At 41.1% G+C, this 16751-nt stretch overlaps 1 protein-coding gene across 1 annotated transcript in view; it reads right to left on the bottom strand.

The window, feature by feature from the left end:
• Window positions 1-16751, bottom strand: part of CACNA1C (calcium voltage-gated channel subunit alpha1 C) — a gene marked incomplete at both ends in the record, with an annotated part of 484825 nt that overhangs the window by 112025 nt on the left and 356049 nt on the right. Inside the window, one exon of the mRNA XM_080614946.1 lies at window positions 3745-3835. Within this exon, the coding sequence (XP_080471072.1) occupies window positions 3745-3835 (91 nt within the window). The remainder of the gene's footprint in view (window positions 1-3744; window positions 3836-16751) is intronic.

Below are 16751 nucleotides of genomic sequence, written 5' to 3'. Positions count from 1 at the left end.
TTGTTTTGGTTTGTTTTGTTTTAGTTCTAAGAAACTGGATTTACACAATAAACAAGGAGAGATTAGATGTTAGATCCCTCCTGAAACTCCTGCTGGTTTGAAGACTGGCATTGCTCCAGACAGCACAGCTGACGAAGACAGTTTCTATAGTATGGATACTATAGAAAGAAAAGCTTCTTTGAGACAATTCATCAGTAGGAGATAGCTTGTGTTTGAGAGGTACTCTCCTGATCTCACATAGCATATGTCTCTGTGGAGCTGAGAAAGGCTGTCAGGGAAGATCTCCTTTTCCAAAAGGCACGCTTGAGCCTGGCTTCTCATGCAGATCTTTCTGTCATTCACAGACCCAGCCTTTCAAAGCTCTATAGCTTTATATAAGAACAAAAAGAACAGCCAGTAATTCTGAATTATCTTCAATGAAAATGGTTTTTCCTTCAGTCTCCTGGGTAATTTTTTCCTTTTATCATGAGTTCAATTTGATGGCAAGCTCAGTCTGTAATTATGGTGGCAGTGCTGGGATGGTTAAATGCCCTAGAAGCCCGATGCCACTAAATAAATAAATATATTACCTTTCACTTGAAATCTCCCTGTTGCTTCAGTCATGTCTGGTTGCAGCTTGCCCAGTGCAGTCTCTGCCCTCTGGGAAAAAATGTGTTTATAACAAGGCAATGGGGACTCATGGCTGCTAGACGATTTTAGCAGGCTGGTAAAAATGAAGTCTCACGTGCAACAGATGAAACTCAAAAATCAAGCAAAACTCTCGTTTAGCCATTTCAACTGTAAAAACAGAATCCAGAGGGCAGATGACTGTTCAAAACTTCAGGCCTCATCTTCAACCATAGTAAATCAGGGGCATGACCATAATTATTAGTGCTTACTCAAAGTCACTAGTACCAGATGAGGAACTTATTTGAAAAGATTAACTGACTTCCCACATGAATTATTTCTATCTCTAACACTGGGCCAAATTCTGATTCTCTTAGTCAGATTCCAATAAAAGAAAAGACTCATTCAAATAAATTCTTCCTTACATTTTATATGTTCCAGCACAAATATTGGTCTATAGGTGGCTTAAATGAGGGCTCAGTGAGAAGATAACTTAATAGTTCTTGAAACCGAGAAAGTTGGTTTCTCTCTCTGCCTGAGTGATGCAGTAGCAAAACAAACCAGAAAGGACTTCAAGCCTCAGAATCAAAGGCAAATCTGAATTTACCCATAACGAAGGGATTTGCAGCTACACAAGTTTGAAACAAGCATTTTACAAAAGTCGAAAGCCTTGGCAAAATTTGTACCTCACTCAGAATTTCAAATACAATGATGCAGCCATTCATTTTCCTGGATGAAGGAGCCTATCCATTTCTTAGAGATGAAAAGCAATCTGAGTGAGGCCTTAAGGATTTTAACTGTCCTTGGGTAAAGGGCGAAAAGCCACTCCTCAATAACAAACTTCAATTCCCCTATTATACATCACCCATTTTCAAATTAAGTGGAAAGGTGCATGGAAACTCTTTATCTCCCTGAATCTTACATGTCCTGCTCTGGTGAAACTTGGGGCCCTGTTTTAACATTTCCAACATGGGAAAAAGTAATGAAGCTCTATTTTTTTGTAATTCTCCTATATCTTCTTCCATGAAATATGTTGGATGTAACTATTCCTTCTCCTAATGCCAGGAGCATAGCGATCACGATGCCAGACCACAGTACTGCTATTCTCCTGTGGGCATGTTGGGCTATTTTAATTAAACTCCATTCTAAGTCATGATTATGCTTAGAGTTGGGTTTAACTTCAGCTATCCTGGCCACACTCCAGCCAAGATAATTATGTTCTGCTTGCCAAAATTCCCCATACAGCTTCAGCGCAAAACAAGCTATCCTTCATACATCTTCTTATATACTTGTGTCCTTTGTTTTTAAACACCTGTCCCATTTTACCCTGAAGGTGCCTGAACTCTAATGATGTGAAAACAATCCCTGCATTTACAGTTCATAAAGTGCTTTAGGTTCCTTTGGGACTCAGGACATTAAATGAATGCAAACTGCAATATTAAAAATATATGAAACTTTACAGTTAACATTTGCCATTGTTTTTGGCACTGTGCAGCAGCAGGGGACCCATTGTGTTGGGAACCATAACTGAAGAATAAAGATGGTTCTCCAAATTGGATCCAGCTGGAAGAAGTGGTCACATATCCAGCTGCTGCTTCCTGTAATGTGACAAGAGCACAAGCAATTTGGTGGCGTGCTAAAGAAAGGGCTACAACTGCCTGAGCACCATGAATAGCCCTACCCTGCTTCCTTCAGAAAAGAGTCCATAATCCAAACTAAACGACTTGGCAGGTAGGCAACAGCAGGCAGGTGAAGGAAAGCTATCACAATTTCTCCTGGGGTTTGTAAGTCACTGGCTGACACTAACAGGAAAGCAGATTGAATTTAGAACATATTCCACATATCACATCTTGTAATGCAGATAAGATCTCCTCCTCTTCAGTTTGTAGAGGAGAGGGCCAAGGGTATGTGTGGGAGATACAATCAAGGTTTACGAAGTCATGAAAGTGATAGATAAGCTGAATGTGGAACTGTTGATCACCAAATCTCACAGTATTAGGAGAGGACGTTGACTAAAAGTAGTGGTAAATCAGCTTAAAACAGATATGAGAAAGTACTTGTCTACACAGCAGGTAGTGAACTTGTTGCCACAGGAGATTGTGAGGGCAAAAGGCCTTAAAGGGTTCAGATAAATCCATGGATGACAGGTCCATAAATAGCCACTAAAGGCAAAAAGCAGAAGTGTACCCTCTAACATCTCTAATGTAGTAAGCATAAAACTGAGAGCAGTCAAAGGGGACTGGAAAGCATGAAATGGCAAGGCTTGTGCATTTGCCCTCCTTTCACTGTCAGGACCTGAACACTGAGTCAGCTGGACCACAGGTCTGACAAAATTACTTATGCATCTATGATGAGCATTTGAAAAACACAAGGTAAATGCTCAAACACTCAAGATATGCCTAAGGACAGTACAGAACCTCAAAATACACCAGCACAGTACAAGCTATAGCACTGATAAGCTTAGCCCATATTTAAAGGAAATTTTGAGGGATTAACGTATTGTCCCCAGCATAAAGTGCATTCTTATACAAGTCATGTAAAAAGGAAGAAATTACTCCTTTTGCCTATTCTTGCTCTCTGTAATGCTAAAATGTATAACATAACATACGGTATTGCAAAAGTATTATCTTACACATTCTTAGGCATCTCCAGTAACTACAATGGTGCAATTTCGACTACAGTATTGTGTTCAGCATTTGAAGGGTGTAATTCAGGCTGCAGGATGGGAGGTATCAGCTGTGTATTTCTATCACTGTAAAGTGTACAAGAATCATTAAAGAAATGTAAATAGATCAGTCATTTCCACTCTTTGGTCTACATATTCTGGGTTTAATGACCTGTCACCAAAGAGGAGTTTTAAAAAAGGACAAAGTTTTTCTTTTAGCTACTATGCAAACCCAGATCTGCTTATCCTGCGCATTCTGTGCTCTATTTACATCTATGTAAACCCGGAGCCTCTTCCAGAGGAAGTCTACATTGCAATTAAGATAAGAACTAGGATCAACAGATCTTCTGCACCCTCTCCTTTCACCCACTGAGATTTTTTTTTTCCCTTAAAAAGGCTGACATTTGCCCTGGCTTTAACACACCAAGCTAAATCCAATCCCTATGCACATATATCTTTGTAGATGTACTCACGCTAGCCGAGCACCACAGTTTTCGCCTTCAATATCTGCTCCAGGGACGTTGTCTGTGTTCACTGACTCAGTCTCACTGGTGGGCATGCTCACTGTAAGAGTCAAAAGGAAGAAAAAGAGAGGGTTGGTCATTAGAACCTGGCATATCTATTAATGAGTCATATGAGTGAAGGAACTAGCTTAATGAAAAGACCCTCAGCTGCTGCTCCTGAGGATTAAGCAATTTGCTAAGCAAGTCTAGTGCCTCCATGTACAGGCCAGGTTGGGTAGGTAGACTTCAGAAACATAAACAGGTCATTCAAATGCTAAAGAAAAGAGAAGAAGCAGCTGCCCTTTTTCTTTCAGAGTCATTTCCTGGAAATTTTATGAAGGAGAACCATTGAAAACTAGAGAACTTGGAAAAGCCAAGAAGCTTTTGCTTGATTCAATAGAACACTTAAAAAAAAATGCCACTTTACTTGCACCAGCCCAACCACCTCACTGCCCTCCCCAACCTTTTGTGCAATGATTAGAATACAAATAAAATGTACCAGATTGACATGTATTCAGACAAATGTCTTCTGTTACCCTGATAGAAAGTATCACATAAAGAATACTGGTGGTTCATATGTCATATATCAACCATTAATGTGTTTCAACAGTACACTTACAAACTGGACCTATAAGGCTAAGAGGGAAATTCAGACTTTTTGATCCATTCAAAGGAGCTAATGAATACGGACTATGATAGAGATTTTATATTGACACTCACCAACTAATATCTGGACACAGTTTCCTAGGGTTTTACAAAAGTGGAACAACCTTAGGCATCAACTTATCTCATTTGGATTCAAGGACTTGTCATGTTTTCTATCTGTTATCAAGCCTCACTATTTTAATTGCTCTACAGTTCACACACACACACAAAAAATCACCATTTCTAGTCCACCAGCTGCTCTCGGCTCCTGTATGAGCTAGTAACTCCTAAATATATAATCATTCAACAGAAGTTGGGACAATGGAGAGGATCCAATACGTGTCCTCTTCATTCCTCCCTCCTTTTCAAATACACAAACCAAATGAAAAAATGATACTTAAAACTGAATGATGGAGGAGTTAAACAGATCTTTAAGATGCCTGGTAAAACTTCAGAACATGACCTGTATTAGCAGTTGGATATCTAAGAGATGAGACTTGAGAGTATGCACTATTTAGCTGTTGGAGAGGCTTCTAATAGCCTGCTAGAATACATTACTCAGAGCTAAGAGCATATCTGTTTGTGGGTTCTTGGCACAAAAGGAAGCAACGCAGAACAAATAGCTTCTGCATTTCAATTGGGCATATGTTTAATGGATCATGGGACCACATCCTATTTCAGAGGCTTGAAAGATATCAGCAGGTTTATCCAAAGAAGTTCTGGGTTCCTGCTTTGAAAGCATGATGGTAGAAATGTCCCTCAAAGTGAACTATGTTTCCTTCATCCTATCCCAACAATTCACAAGCCTACAGCATATATCTTAGGAAATCTAAAGGTCTTGTGCTGTGTTCTTTGGTCCATATGAAATAATGGACTCTAGCACTCTTGACATAACTATGAAATATTGTACTCTAATGGTGCCTGTTCCTTTACAAAGACTAGATGTTTTAATAATGTTGTCTATTTGGGAAGACAAAGAATCAACAGAATTCATATTTTGATGCACGTGAAGCAGCCAAGTAAGCTGTAAGAAAAAACAACATTCATAATTCAAATTTGCAGTCCAGACTGAGTCCTTCAGCAAAAAAAAAAACAAACCCAAAACGCTAATATTTCACAAGTCAGCCTTGAAGATGAGGTAAAGCACTTTCAAGACATATTTGAGCTTATTTGCAAATGGAAAACAATTTTGAAGACATTAGCAAGAGATTGATTTGCAGAGCAGCTTATTATCTTGACTGCATGAAGAGGACACTGAACAAGCAATACAGAAAGTAAGGCAGGCACATGCAGAAGTATACAAAGCTATATTATATGTCAGTTTGTATAATATATAGACACACAAACACACAGATATATGCAGCGTGGACACAGAGTGCAGTGCAACATTACCATGGGTTTCTGTGGAGTGACTAAACCAAGCAAACTTTCCTTTCTTCTCATCAGGCAAGCCAGCTGGAGTGCTTCCTTTCACAGACAAGATGATCAGTGTCAAGTACCAGGAACAAGACATCAACAGAGAACATGCAGCCAGTGACAGGCAAAAGAAAAAAACAAGGAACTCAGCTTACACAGGACATCCACTTCTGTCTGAAAACTTCATTATGTGAATTAAAAGTACAAAATGAAAGCCAAAGGTATATGGACGTATGAAATAGCATATCATCAGAGGATAACTATTCCTGACTTTCTGCTCTTTTTGTATCTGGCTTCTGAGAACATGAAGTCCCTGAACTTGGGTTTACGGGTCAACTCCTTTTTCTAGTGATGTCAATGGCAAAACTCCTCTTGTTTGACTGTTTAACATATTGAAGTTGATGAGACCTAGGCAATTGCAATGTGTCCTCAGGTTATTCCCTGAACCTTATGGTCAGAATCTGGACTAACCTATTTTTGAATGAGGTTCATCTGCTTTCTTCCTAAACTGCTCCAATATGTAGGAACTTTTCCAAAACTATCAGAGCTGCTATGAGAAAATTGTCGGGGTAATTGCATTTCTCTGTATTTCCCCATTTCTAGAGATTAACAACCTTCATCGAGCACACAGATGTACATTGCCTTACTCAAACTAAGATACCCCTAGAATATGCCTCATAATTTCTCTTTGAGTTTAGATTCAGCATTCACCCTCTGATGTCCTCCTGGTGCGTGGCTTTTCACAGCATTAATGTTGATCCTCTGCCTGTTAACGCACAGAGGTCCTTGGCCCACACACATCAGAGGTGCGTGCACAGAGATGTCTTAGAACGTACTTTCACTTCCCTAATCTTACTGCTGTTGAAAGCCAAATTTAAGCAAGGTGAGTGATGTAGGTGCTGTGGCACATGAGCTGGAGCTAAAGAGACTGCTGTGGTTCTGGCTAGCTTGCTGGCACTAGCTCACAGGTATTTATTACACCGCACTGACAGAAAATGTTAAGGACAATAAAAAGTATTAAGATGGTATCAAATATTAGAGATGGCCAGAACTTAAAGTTCAGGACAGACAGGAGATTAGGACTGTATTCCCTAATGCCTCAAGCAGGACAATCACTTACTTTACCTGGCACCTCACATCACCTTCAGTATCAGGTTGTGCAGATGCTGCAAGGTTCATTGAAGTCAGTTAACAAATCCTGAAAATAGAAGATGCTGCAGAAGGGTTGTTTATAAATTAGGGCTGAATATGAGAGGAAGTAGACCAAATACTGCCGAGATGGCTTTCTTATCTGACTCAGTTCTCAGAGATGCAGACCTTGTGCCCACACTCTGGCTCCAGCCTAGAAACAAGGCAGTCATTTTTTGCAGTCTGGATAATTAATTACTGGAACCAAGTACCAAGAATGATGGTGGTAAATCCACCACAGGAATGTTTTAATCAGGAAGAGATGTTTCTTTCTAAATGGTGGGCTCTAGTCCAGGCCAGAGTTATGTTTAGGACCACGTTACACAGACTAAGCCATCTCAATAGCCACTCCCCTCCTGTAATTTCAGGAGCTGAGACAAAGGCAAAAAAGAGGCAAATGCATATTTCCTCCCACCTCAGTACAAAGAGACTTAGCAGTGGAAATCCTGGTGCCTTGTGTCCTGTGCCACGTGTGTTCAGGGGCTTATGCATTCTTACAGGAGTGGTTCCCTGTCAACTTCAAAAGGTCTATTGCTTGTAACCCAATCAGAGATCCCCATGGGGCTTGATTCTGCCAGATGTAGAGGAACCCCACCTCCCTGCTTCCTGGCCTTCAAACAGACCATTAAATCTTCCATCTCCACATAGTTTGCATTGAAGGTGCTTCAGTGTCCAAACTGCAGCATGGGCAAGGCAGTGATCAATCGCTGCGAATACTATTCAACTGCCAACTGGTTGTATATAGGTGACTTCCTGACAGTAAAGAACAACTCTTGTCCACACGCCTGTCCATCCTAAGTGACATCAGGTTGTTAATGAGGAAAGAAGGCATTTCTGAATTTTATATTTAGCACTGCATCCATGATAGACTCTGGTTGATGAAATCTCCCATTAGTCACAGATTCTCTAGGTAGTGTAGCATAGTATTTTTTTAAAGGGAAGAGAAACAACTTTTTAAAGGCATTCAAGCATCTCATAGTTTCAACAGAGTGCAAACCATAAGGACCAGAAGGTTATATACTCTCTCCAAATGCTTTCTTTTGAAACCTCTACATATTGGCACAGTATGGCTCATCTCTCAATGTAGACATTTTATCCTGGACTACCTAAACTCAAATTTCACATTACTTATATAGCATTCCTGCAGCAGCTAAAGCAACAACAAAAGCTATGTAGCAGCTTCCTTAAAAATAAATCAGACAAATGCTTCATACTATGTCAATTCTAGCTCTTAGACCCAACAGACAGAAATAAGGACAGAGTCTGCAGTCTGTGACTGGCTAGACAGACAGATGTGCAAGACCCTTTGCGAGCCTTTGTTTCATGTCACTGGCATCAAGCGTTGATACCAGCCCTACTCTTGCACTAACATATGTCCCTTCTCTACTGAAATGCCCCATGGACATGCAATGAATTATTAGATGGCAAGTTGCCAAAAGACAGTCAGTCACTGAAACAGAAAGCTGGCACAAGCAAACACCTTTCTGTGTAGCTTTGAAATAATTTTTCCTTTACACACTTGGAGAGCAATATTTGCTCCCAGTCCAGAAATATCATTACCACTGTTGCATCTTGCATTTATGACATTTCTGTCATCTTGACAGTGGAAAAAATCTATTATTCAGATTCATCTCCGTGGATTATATAACTTTGTCATAATTGTTGCTGAATCTCACTTTAATACTGTGACAATTTAAGATCCAGAGAAGACTGTGCCTGGGCAAAGGGTGCTCAGTCCCACAAACATAGACAAAGCACAAACTTCTCAAAGATTTTAATGGGACAAATTACTACATGACTTTGCAGATCTGGGTATCAGTTCTAGAACTGGGTATGTTAGAGACTATTCACATTGCCTGACTTCATGTCTGTGATTTTGCTGTCTGAGTTAGACTACAGAGGCAGATAGTTTCCTATCACAGGTTTTGAGTGCTATAGTAATATCTCCCTCAACGCTACGGGCAGGATGGGCATTTACCTTACGCTGCTGGTTAGGTAACTGCTTGAAACAGTGTGACTATCCAACAGTTCATTCATATCGATAAAGACCTGTAGTGGTTTTCAGACTCAGGAAAGCGACAAAACACTTGATTGTGTTTTCTAACATGCTCAATGGGACTCCAATTTCTTCAACACTCCAATCTCTACTAGTATTGAATTGCTTTGCAAAACATGGGTCTAAATCCCCCTTTTGCCCATGATGGCAGAAGGTCTTGACCATGAGGTCAGAAGGACTTGAAGTCACTTCACCACTTTATTTTGCCACCTTGGTCAGACAACCAAGCCTTTCTATGTATCCATTCCATTTCTCTAAAAGGGGGATTATAATTCTGCACTCACCTTGCAAATCTCTCTGAGATCTGCAGATGAAACATATTACAATAAGTGCTAAGTACCATGGTTATTACTGATGCTGATGTCTCCCAAGTGGGAATCTGCAGACCTATAAAGCGAATCTAAACAGCAAAGAAGTCCTGTTAATTCTCCAGCTGGGATTTAAGATTTCTTTTTCCACAACAAGAATAAAATATCCAGGCTGCTTCCTTTAACAGAACGTGCATCGAGTGAATGACTTTGTCTCCAGTACAAACCCTGCTTCCCATGGTGCCTCTCATGCCCATCATTTCATGAATGAGTCTATGGCAGCTGTCAGAATATTAATCACCTCATATTTTCTTTGGTGAAGAGCTCTCATTTTAATTAATACATGAATATTGCCTAGCTTTCCTCTTCTCATTGCCTGGTTTGGAAATGCTGCACTCATTTATTTTATTCATTAATTTAAATAGGATACAGCTTTCATTCTGCTACATGCATACAGTGTCTTGGGAACAATCAGTAAGTATGTTCCTAAATGCTAGCAGCGTGCAGAAAGTAAACTGTGCAGAGGTAAATTATCAATTTTCTCTAGATGTCCTGATTTTGTTAGGAAAATATACTAGATACAACTGGGGGACTCTTGCATTTTCTATTTTGAAAAGGAGCTCTGGAATAGGAAAGCTTCTACAGGAGAAAAGGAGAGGGAACTTGAACTATATGTAGGATCTTGGTGGTTGCATACCTCTCAGACAGAATGCATCAACGAATCCAGCACAGTAAAAAAAAAAAAGAAAAAATCAGAAAAATTGGGAAAATACTTGGAAAATGTTTACAAAGGGCTTAGAGACCAATGCTCATATATGGACAGTGTATATACAGAAAGTATTATACACACAATATTACACTAAATACATGTAATATATACAGTTTGCATAACCTAATTTTGTGCTATGTACAAATGACTGCAATTGCAAGGAAAGAGAGCTTGATTCACACTATCCTTCAAGGTCAGCCACAGAATCTAAGATAGTAATAAAGATCCATAAAGCAATTGCCAGTTGTATCCACTTCAGTCAAACAGAAAAAGGCTTTTGATAAAAAGATCTTTGCACCAGTGAACCAGCAGCAAAGGTGCTGCAGCTAGTATGTACTAACAAGACTTGTTATAACAGTAAAACCAGGCTGGGCTTTGGACTGTGTCAGAGAAGGCTGATGCAGTTTAGCACTGTTTTACTGAATGGATTAAAGCTTACTTCCTTTACAGAAAGGAGGGATGTTGCCAATATCGAGATGGAGTACTGTATCTTCAAGCATCTCACTCAAATAAATTATACATCTTACAACACAAATTGCAATGTATATATTTATATAAAAAGACTGGTTCTTGCATGTCCTTCTCCCCTTCTAGAGCGTCACCATAGGCACATATACATCTTATGATGTTGAGAGGATATAGCCATAGGCTAAGTAAATGCATACCATATCCAAAGAGGAATAGAAGAAAGAGCAGTATGTACCAAATGCGCAGGCATGTGATTAACAGATCTGTCATTACCATATGCAGATTACTGCACACCTATGAATGCATTACCTTGTTACTAATTAACCTTCCTGGGACTTATTTTAGTATAACAAACTCCTCAGCTACTTTATACAGTTGCTCTTTTTCTTCTTTTTATAGCGATATTGACAATAATGTGCCTCATTCCACAAATACTTGTTCATTTCAGCCCCTGAGTGGAAAGCACATTGCACAGAGGACCATGTAATGGGCACAGTCAAGCTCCTGGCTTGTCAAGAGACAGCCTTTGCAAGCCTCAAACATGTTGTGTTTGAAAGGAAGAACGTAAAATCCTTTTCACATTTTCCTGCCTGAAGGGCAAAGGTATTCTTTGCATAACCTGTGGTATCCCAAATGTGTTGTAAGCACAGAATGTAGGACTCACCCAAAAGCAGCCTTTACAGAAACGAGTCTAAGTCTCTGCTAAAAAAGGCAAGAAAAGCAGTCTCCCTGGATAACTGGTTGTACTGCTGAGCAAACACCTAAGTCTGCTACAGGAGTCCATTCACTGCAAAGTATCTGACTGCAAGTGCAATGGAAGTAACTCTTAATTCCTATGGCTGAAGGTGGACAGATGGTTTGGGTCACAGGGTGACAGAACTGCTACCAGAACAGATGAAAAGATGTCTCTCTCCTGAATCTGGATCCTCCTATCACAGCCTAAACTAGTTTTCTTGTCTGATAAATGAGTCGTATTGTTTGCATTGTAAGGAGCAAGAACTGATGTGCCAAAGGCAAGGTGTTTACTTGACAGGACATGGTTTATAGCTAGGTTTCTGGTGTCAGTCTAATAGCTTTTAGCAACCTCTCTGGTTCCCCAGAACAATTAAATTGAAGCAATTCAATTAAAAAAAACAAAAGCAAAACAATTGAAACATTTGAGGATCTATGACTCTTTCAGCAGTATTTTGTGACGGTGAACAAATCACAGCAGCACATTCTGAATGGTTCTGAGAGATTTCTTTCTCATTCTTTATGATTTTTAGTGGAAGAAGGTAGGACAAGCAGCAGCGTTATCAAATCCATATGAATCTACTGTGCAAAATCATACACAGACACAAGCAGAAGCATCTCGCTTGAAAATCAGAAGGATTCTATTATTGCAGGCTTGTCTGGCAGGCGCCTTAGAAATGGGGGCACGAGAGCTACAAACACTGTGGATAATGTGTTGGGAAGCGATACAAACGTTGATCATGAACAAAATTACTAACCACGAAGAAAGTGCCTTCAAGACAGTAAAATCACAACTAAAAGAAAGAATCTCTCCTGCTTTGATTGTCTTTGTCCCTCTAATAGTCATGATGCTATTCATGGTTTGCTCAGCAGCATTGTTATTAATGAAAATAACCAGCACATAAGTTCCAAGCACAAATGTGGTATTAAAGTAGGCTATGTGTTTCTTTCCTCAAATTCCTGTGCATGGGAGAACTTCTGCATCTGCCCACCCATACAAATATACACCTGGGTGGTGAACCAGTGACTTTGATGAGGATCTCTGCTTCAGCAAAAGCATCTTTGTTCTTTGAGTTCACAGCCCTGTGAATCCATCTTTCCTGCAGAGTCCAGGAGAAGCAAAAAAAAATTACAGGAGCTAGTTCCAAACTCGATCTGCTTAGATCATCAGAAACTCTCCAGGGAGTGATGCTCACCACCTGGATTGCAAAGCTTCAAAGGGACTGGGATGCAGCTGTTTTATGACATTCCTGCTTGTTGCAAGCCATTTCAAGGTGGCTGATGCCTGAAAACCCAGCAAGTGGCCTACAGCTCTTATGAGCTAGAGCACATAAGAGGATATGTCAAGACAGCAGGGACTGTTTGGATAGTGCAGTGGGTGAGAAGTCATAGTCTGGTGGCTTGCAGTGGACATCTTTCCCAGAAGGAGCTCGCACAACCCTGCAGCCAGGGAACTTAGGCAGGAATTGTGCCACTGAGAAGGTACATCTCTCTGAGGAGTGTATCTAGTATAGAAGAAGGAAACTATTCTACTGGAGACTGGCCCTTGTTGGTAGAACATCAGAAAAAAAGGAAAAGTGAATGTGAGGGGGAAATTGGACTGTATTATTTCAAAGGACAGGCAGGGCAACAGGGCAGAGGCTGGGCCACAGGTGAAGAGACTGTGGGAAAGAACAAATGACTGCTTTCATCTGAAAAACCAATCTGCAAGCTGGAAGAGTAGTATACGTTTCCTGCGCCTGGGAAGAATTAACTTAGGAGTGACTTGCTTAAAATATTTAAGCATTAATATTATGAAGAAGAGAGAGCAGCAAGGCCCAGTCCATCTGAGCTGTCCCACTGCACAGGCACTGCCTGACAAAGATCAGTTCTCAGCAAATGCAGACATTTTCTAATAGCAGTATTCGTGTGGGATGTGTGAGAAGGCTTCTGGATGATGCCTTCCTTGATGGTAATTCTGGATTGTTTGAACCAGCAACTCAGTTCACTGATTAACAGGTATAGCAATACACACAAGATCTAGGTCACTCTGGAGCCAGGGATGTGTGAAAGCACTAAACCCCTGTAGTTGCATTCATGTATCACACTGAACAGATTCTATTCAGCTTCATGAACTGAAATGGATCTCACCTCTGCTATTCTGAAATGTGCATAAAATTCTGTTTTTAAAACCTAGTCTGCTGCATTTCTTCTGTGCCTAGTAAATAAAATGCTTGTGATTTTGCGTGCTGCTCCTGCATGTGGTGTTCTTTTAGACACTTTTGCTAACATAATGACTAGTCTGATACTAGACACTATTATCACAATATCATATGAGTCAGAAGCATGAGACATGCTAGCTGGGCAGGCTGTGTGTTACTGTGCAGAAAAGCGAAGAATTGAAGTTAAAAGTTCGGCCCTTAAAGTCAGCTTGTCAAACCTGTAATTAAAGCTTTTATACCTCTTGAGTAAGGCATTGAGAATAGGTCAATTATGCTGAGCCAAAGAAACAAGCATTTTATAATGACCTTGAAACAATAGATTCCTAGTTTGCAAATACTTCTAGCATGTGCATGCTGGAGACTGAGGGACTGATAACAACAGCTTGAGCTAAGCTTAGTGTGGGCAGGTGTTATGCAAGCTTCCCTCACACAGCTGTGTTAAAACAAGTAATTCGTGACCTGGCATAGCCCTGTTATTCTGCTCGTGGTTCTTCAAACAGCTAGATAATACACTTACATTTTGATCCACACATCTGTGAGGATCCACGCAGCTCTGCCACTGCATCCTTGTTCTGATGCTTAACCCTTCTGCTACCTCAGCCTGTGCATTTTAATATAGTTAAAATTCTCATTAGGTAACATTCTCATTCTAACCTCCAGTGACTCATGTTACCTATCCCTGGGCCCACTACAAGACCTCTACAGTTTGCACTTAGAGGGACAGATCTGATTGCAGTCCTTCCTCAGGTGAACAAGGAGAACTGAGATGCATCATGCTGTCATCTGTGAACTCTGCAAATGGAAATTAGGATGTGAGCAGCACCGTGAACACCCATGGGCCCTAAAGCTGAATTTGAATTTAAGCCTCGAAATCTGAAAAGCCAATTCTCTTAGCTGTTGACTTATCTCTACAATCCTGCTAACTGAAGAGCTGCTGTAATCAGCAGGCAGACTCAGAGTCACAGCTATTTTCAGTTCAGTTCCCCAGTTGGAAAGATTTTACTTCCCCCGCCACCTCTCCAGGCTTGATGCCGTTTATGAGATAACCAGGATGGAGAGACCTGCTTTTTTTCCCCAGGAGCAAATACAACAAGAGATTTTTATCTTATTAGCAGTTTGTGCTGGACTGCAAGCTTCCCAGGCTTCCCACCAAAGCGCTGAAAAGGGCTGGGTGCCATTCACAACTGTTGTTTTTTCTCAGCTACGCCATCACTGGCTATCAGTTTGGTAATACAAATACTAGTTTAGCTGTGTAATATCACTCAGACTCCTTGTCACCAAGCTCTGTCACAGGAATATCACTGTGCTGCAGACCTCCTGTCAGCTACAGGCACATTGCGCCACTCCTTCACAACAGGATGGCCACTATCTCCATTGCACTACCTTCACAACAGGATGGGCAGCTTCCTAACCCCACTTATATTTACAACAGAAGAATATTATCTTTGCATTCTTGTGTACTTGCTTGCTAATCAATCTAAGAAAGCAATGGACTACTCAGGCTACCTTGCAGTCAGGGCCAGGGAAAGTGGAAGATATGAGAGTTTCGTCGGGAGAGTGATGCTAATGCCACTGTCTCCCTCAGCCCGTTCTGGTCTCTTAGAGGCTTCTCAGTTTGACCCCTTCCCACACAGAGCTCTTGGTCTGGGCCAGGAATACAGGGTCTAGGCCTCAATATTTATCTTCCTGCTCATGAATCTTCAAGTTATAATATACAATACATAAGGGAAGAAAAAGAGATAGGTAGACAGGTCATGACAAACACACACTTAGCCTGAGAGGGAAAAAAGCTCATATCGGAACCATTTCTGCTGCAATTGGTCCTATTGCATTCTTCTACCAAGAACACTTTTAAGACATTCAGCTTACAAGATGCATATTGAAGGTTCTAGTTGTACTAAATTTTTCCTACATGTCTTTGGAGTAAACACACTCAGTTGCCTCTTCTGATGCACTGGATAGCATTTTTGACATCCCACCTGGGATATGCCCTTCCAACTACCACACCACAAGAGTGCTATATTTGATCTGTTAACAGTATCACAGTATCACAGTACGTTAGAGATTGGAAGGGACCTCAAAAGATCATCTAGTCCAATCCCCCTGCCAGAGCAGGAACACCTAGATGAGGTTACACAGGAATGTGTCCAGGCGGGTTTTGAATGTCTCCAGAGAAGGAGACTCCACAACCCCCCTGGGCAGCCTGTTCCAGTGTTCTGTCACCCTCACTGAGAAGAAGTTTCTTCTCAAGTTTAAGTGGAACCTCTTGTGTTCCAGTTTGTACCCATTACCCCTTGTCCTATCATTGTTTGCCATTGAGAAGAGCCTGGCTCCATCCTCGTGACACTCCCCCTTCATATATTTATATACACTAATAAGGTCACCCCTCAGTCTCCTCTTCTCCAAGCTAAAGAGACCCAGCTCCCTCAGCCTTTCCTCATAAGGGAGATGCTCCACTCCCTTAGTCATCTTAGTTGCCCTGCGCTGGGCTCTCTCCAGCAGGTCCCTGTCCTTCTTGAACTGAGGGGCCCAGAACTGGACACAATATTCCAGATGCGGTCTCACCAGGGCAGAGTAGAGGGGAAGGAGGACCTCTCTCGACCTCCTGACCACCCTCCTTCTAATACACCCCAGGATGCCATTGGCCTTCTTGGCCACAAGGGCACAGTGTTGGCTCATGGTCATCCTGCCGTCCACTAGGACCCCCAGGTCCCTCTCCCCTACACTACTCTCTAACAGGTCGTTCCCCAACCTATATTGTTAGTCCACAATGAAGGTCTTAGTACCATGAAGTATCTAAATTGGCATTAGATGAATATGTTTTGGCAGCTGAACCCATCTATACTGGCTTTGGTTTCCTGTAGAAAGGAAGTACATACATACACTTTTGAGTATATACAGTGCCAGACACACTGTGGCTTTGATCTCCGCTGGCATTACTGTAATACAAGTAATTTTCATCCCCACCAGTTATTTCTAACTCCAAACACATGCTCCATGTCCATCAGCTACTATTACTGAACACCACAGCCACTTTCCTGACAGTTCTGTATGCTAGATTAAAAAATCCTCAGTTTCAGCTGCCATCAGTCCTGCTCACCAATACTTTCTTCTCCGTGAAGAGGCTTTTAGGACTATACCTGCCATGATAACTGGTCTTCAAATATTGATCACAGGTCATTCTCACTGACTTC

The sequence above is a fragment of the Psittacula echo genome (genome assembly GCF_963264785.1).
Source record: "Psittacula echo genome assembly, chromosome: 1".
Classification (NCBI taxonomy): domain Eukaryota; kingdom Metazoa; phylum Chordata; class Aves; order Psittaciformes; family Psittacidae; genus Psittacula; species Psittacula echo.
The sequence above is the reverse complement of the archived record's forward strand: the minus strand, read 5'-3'. Positions and strand labels throughout refer to the sequence as shown.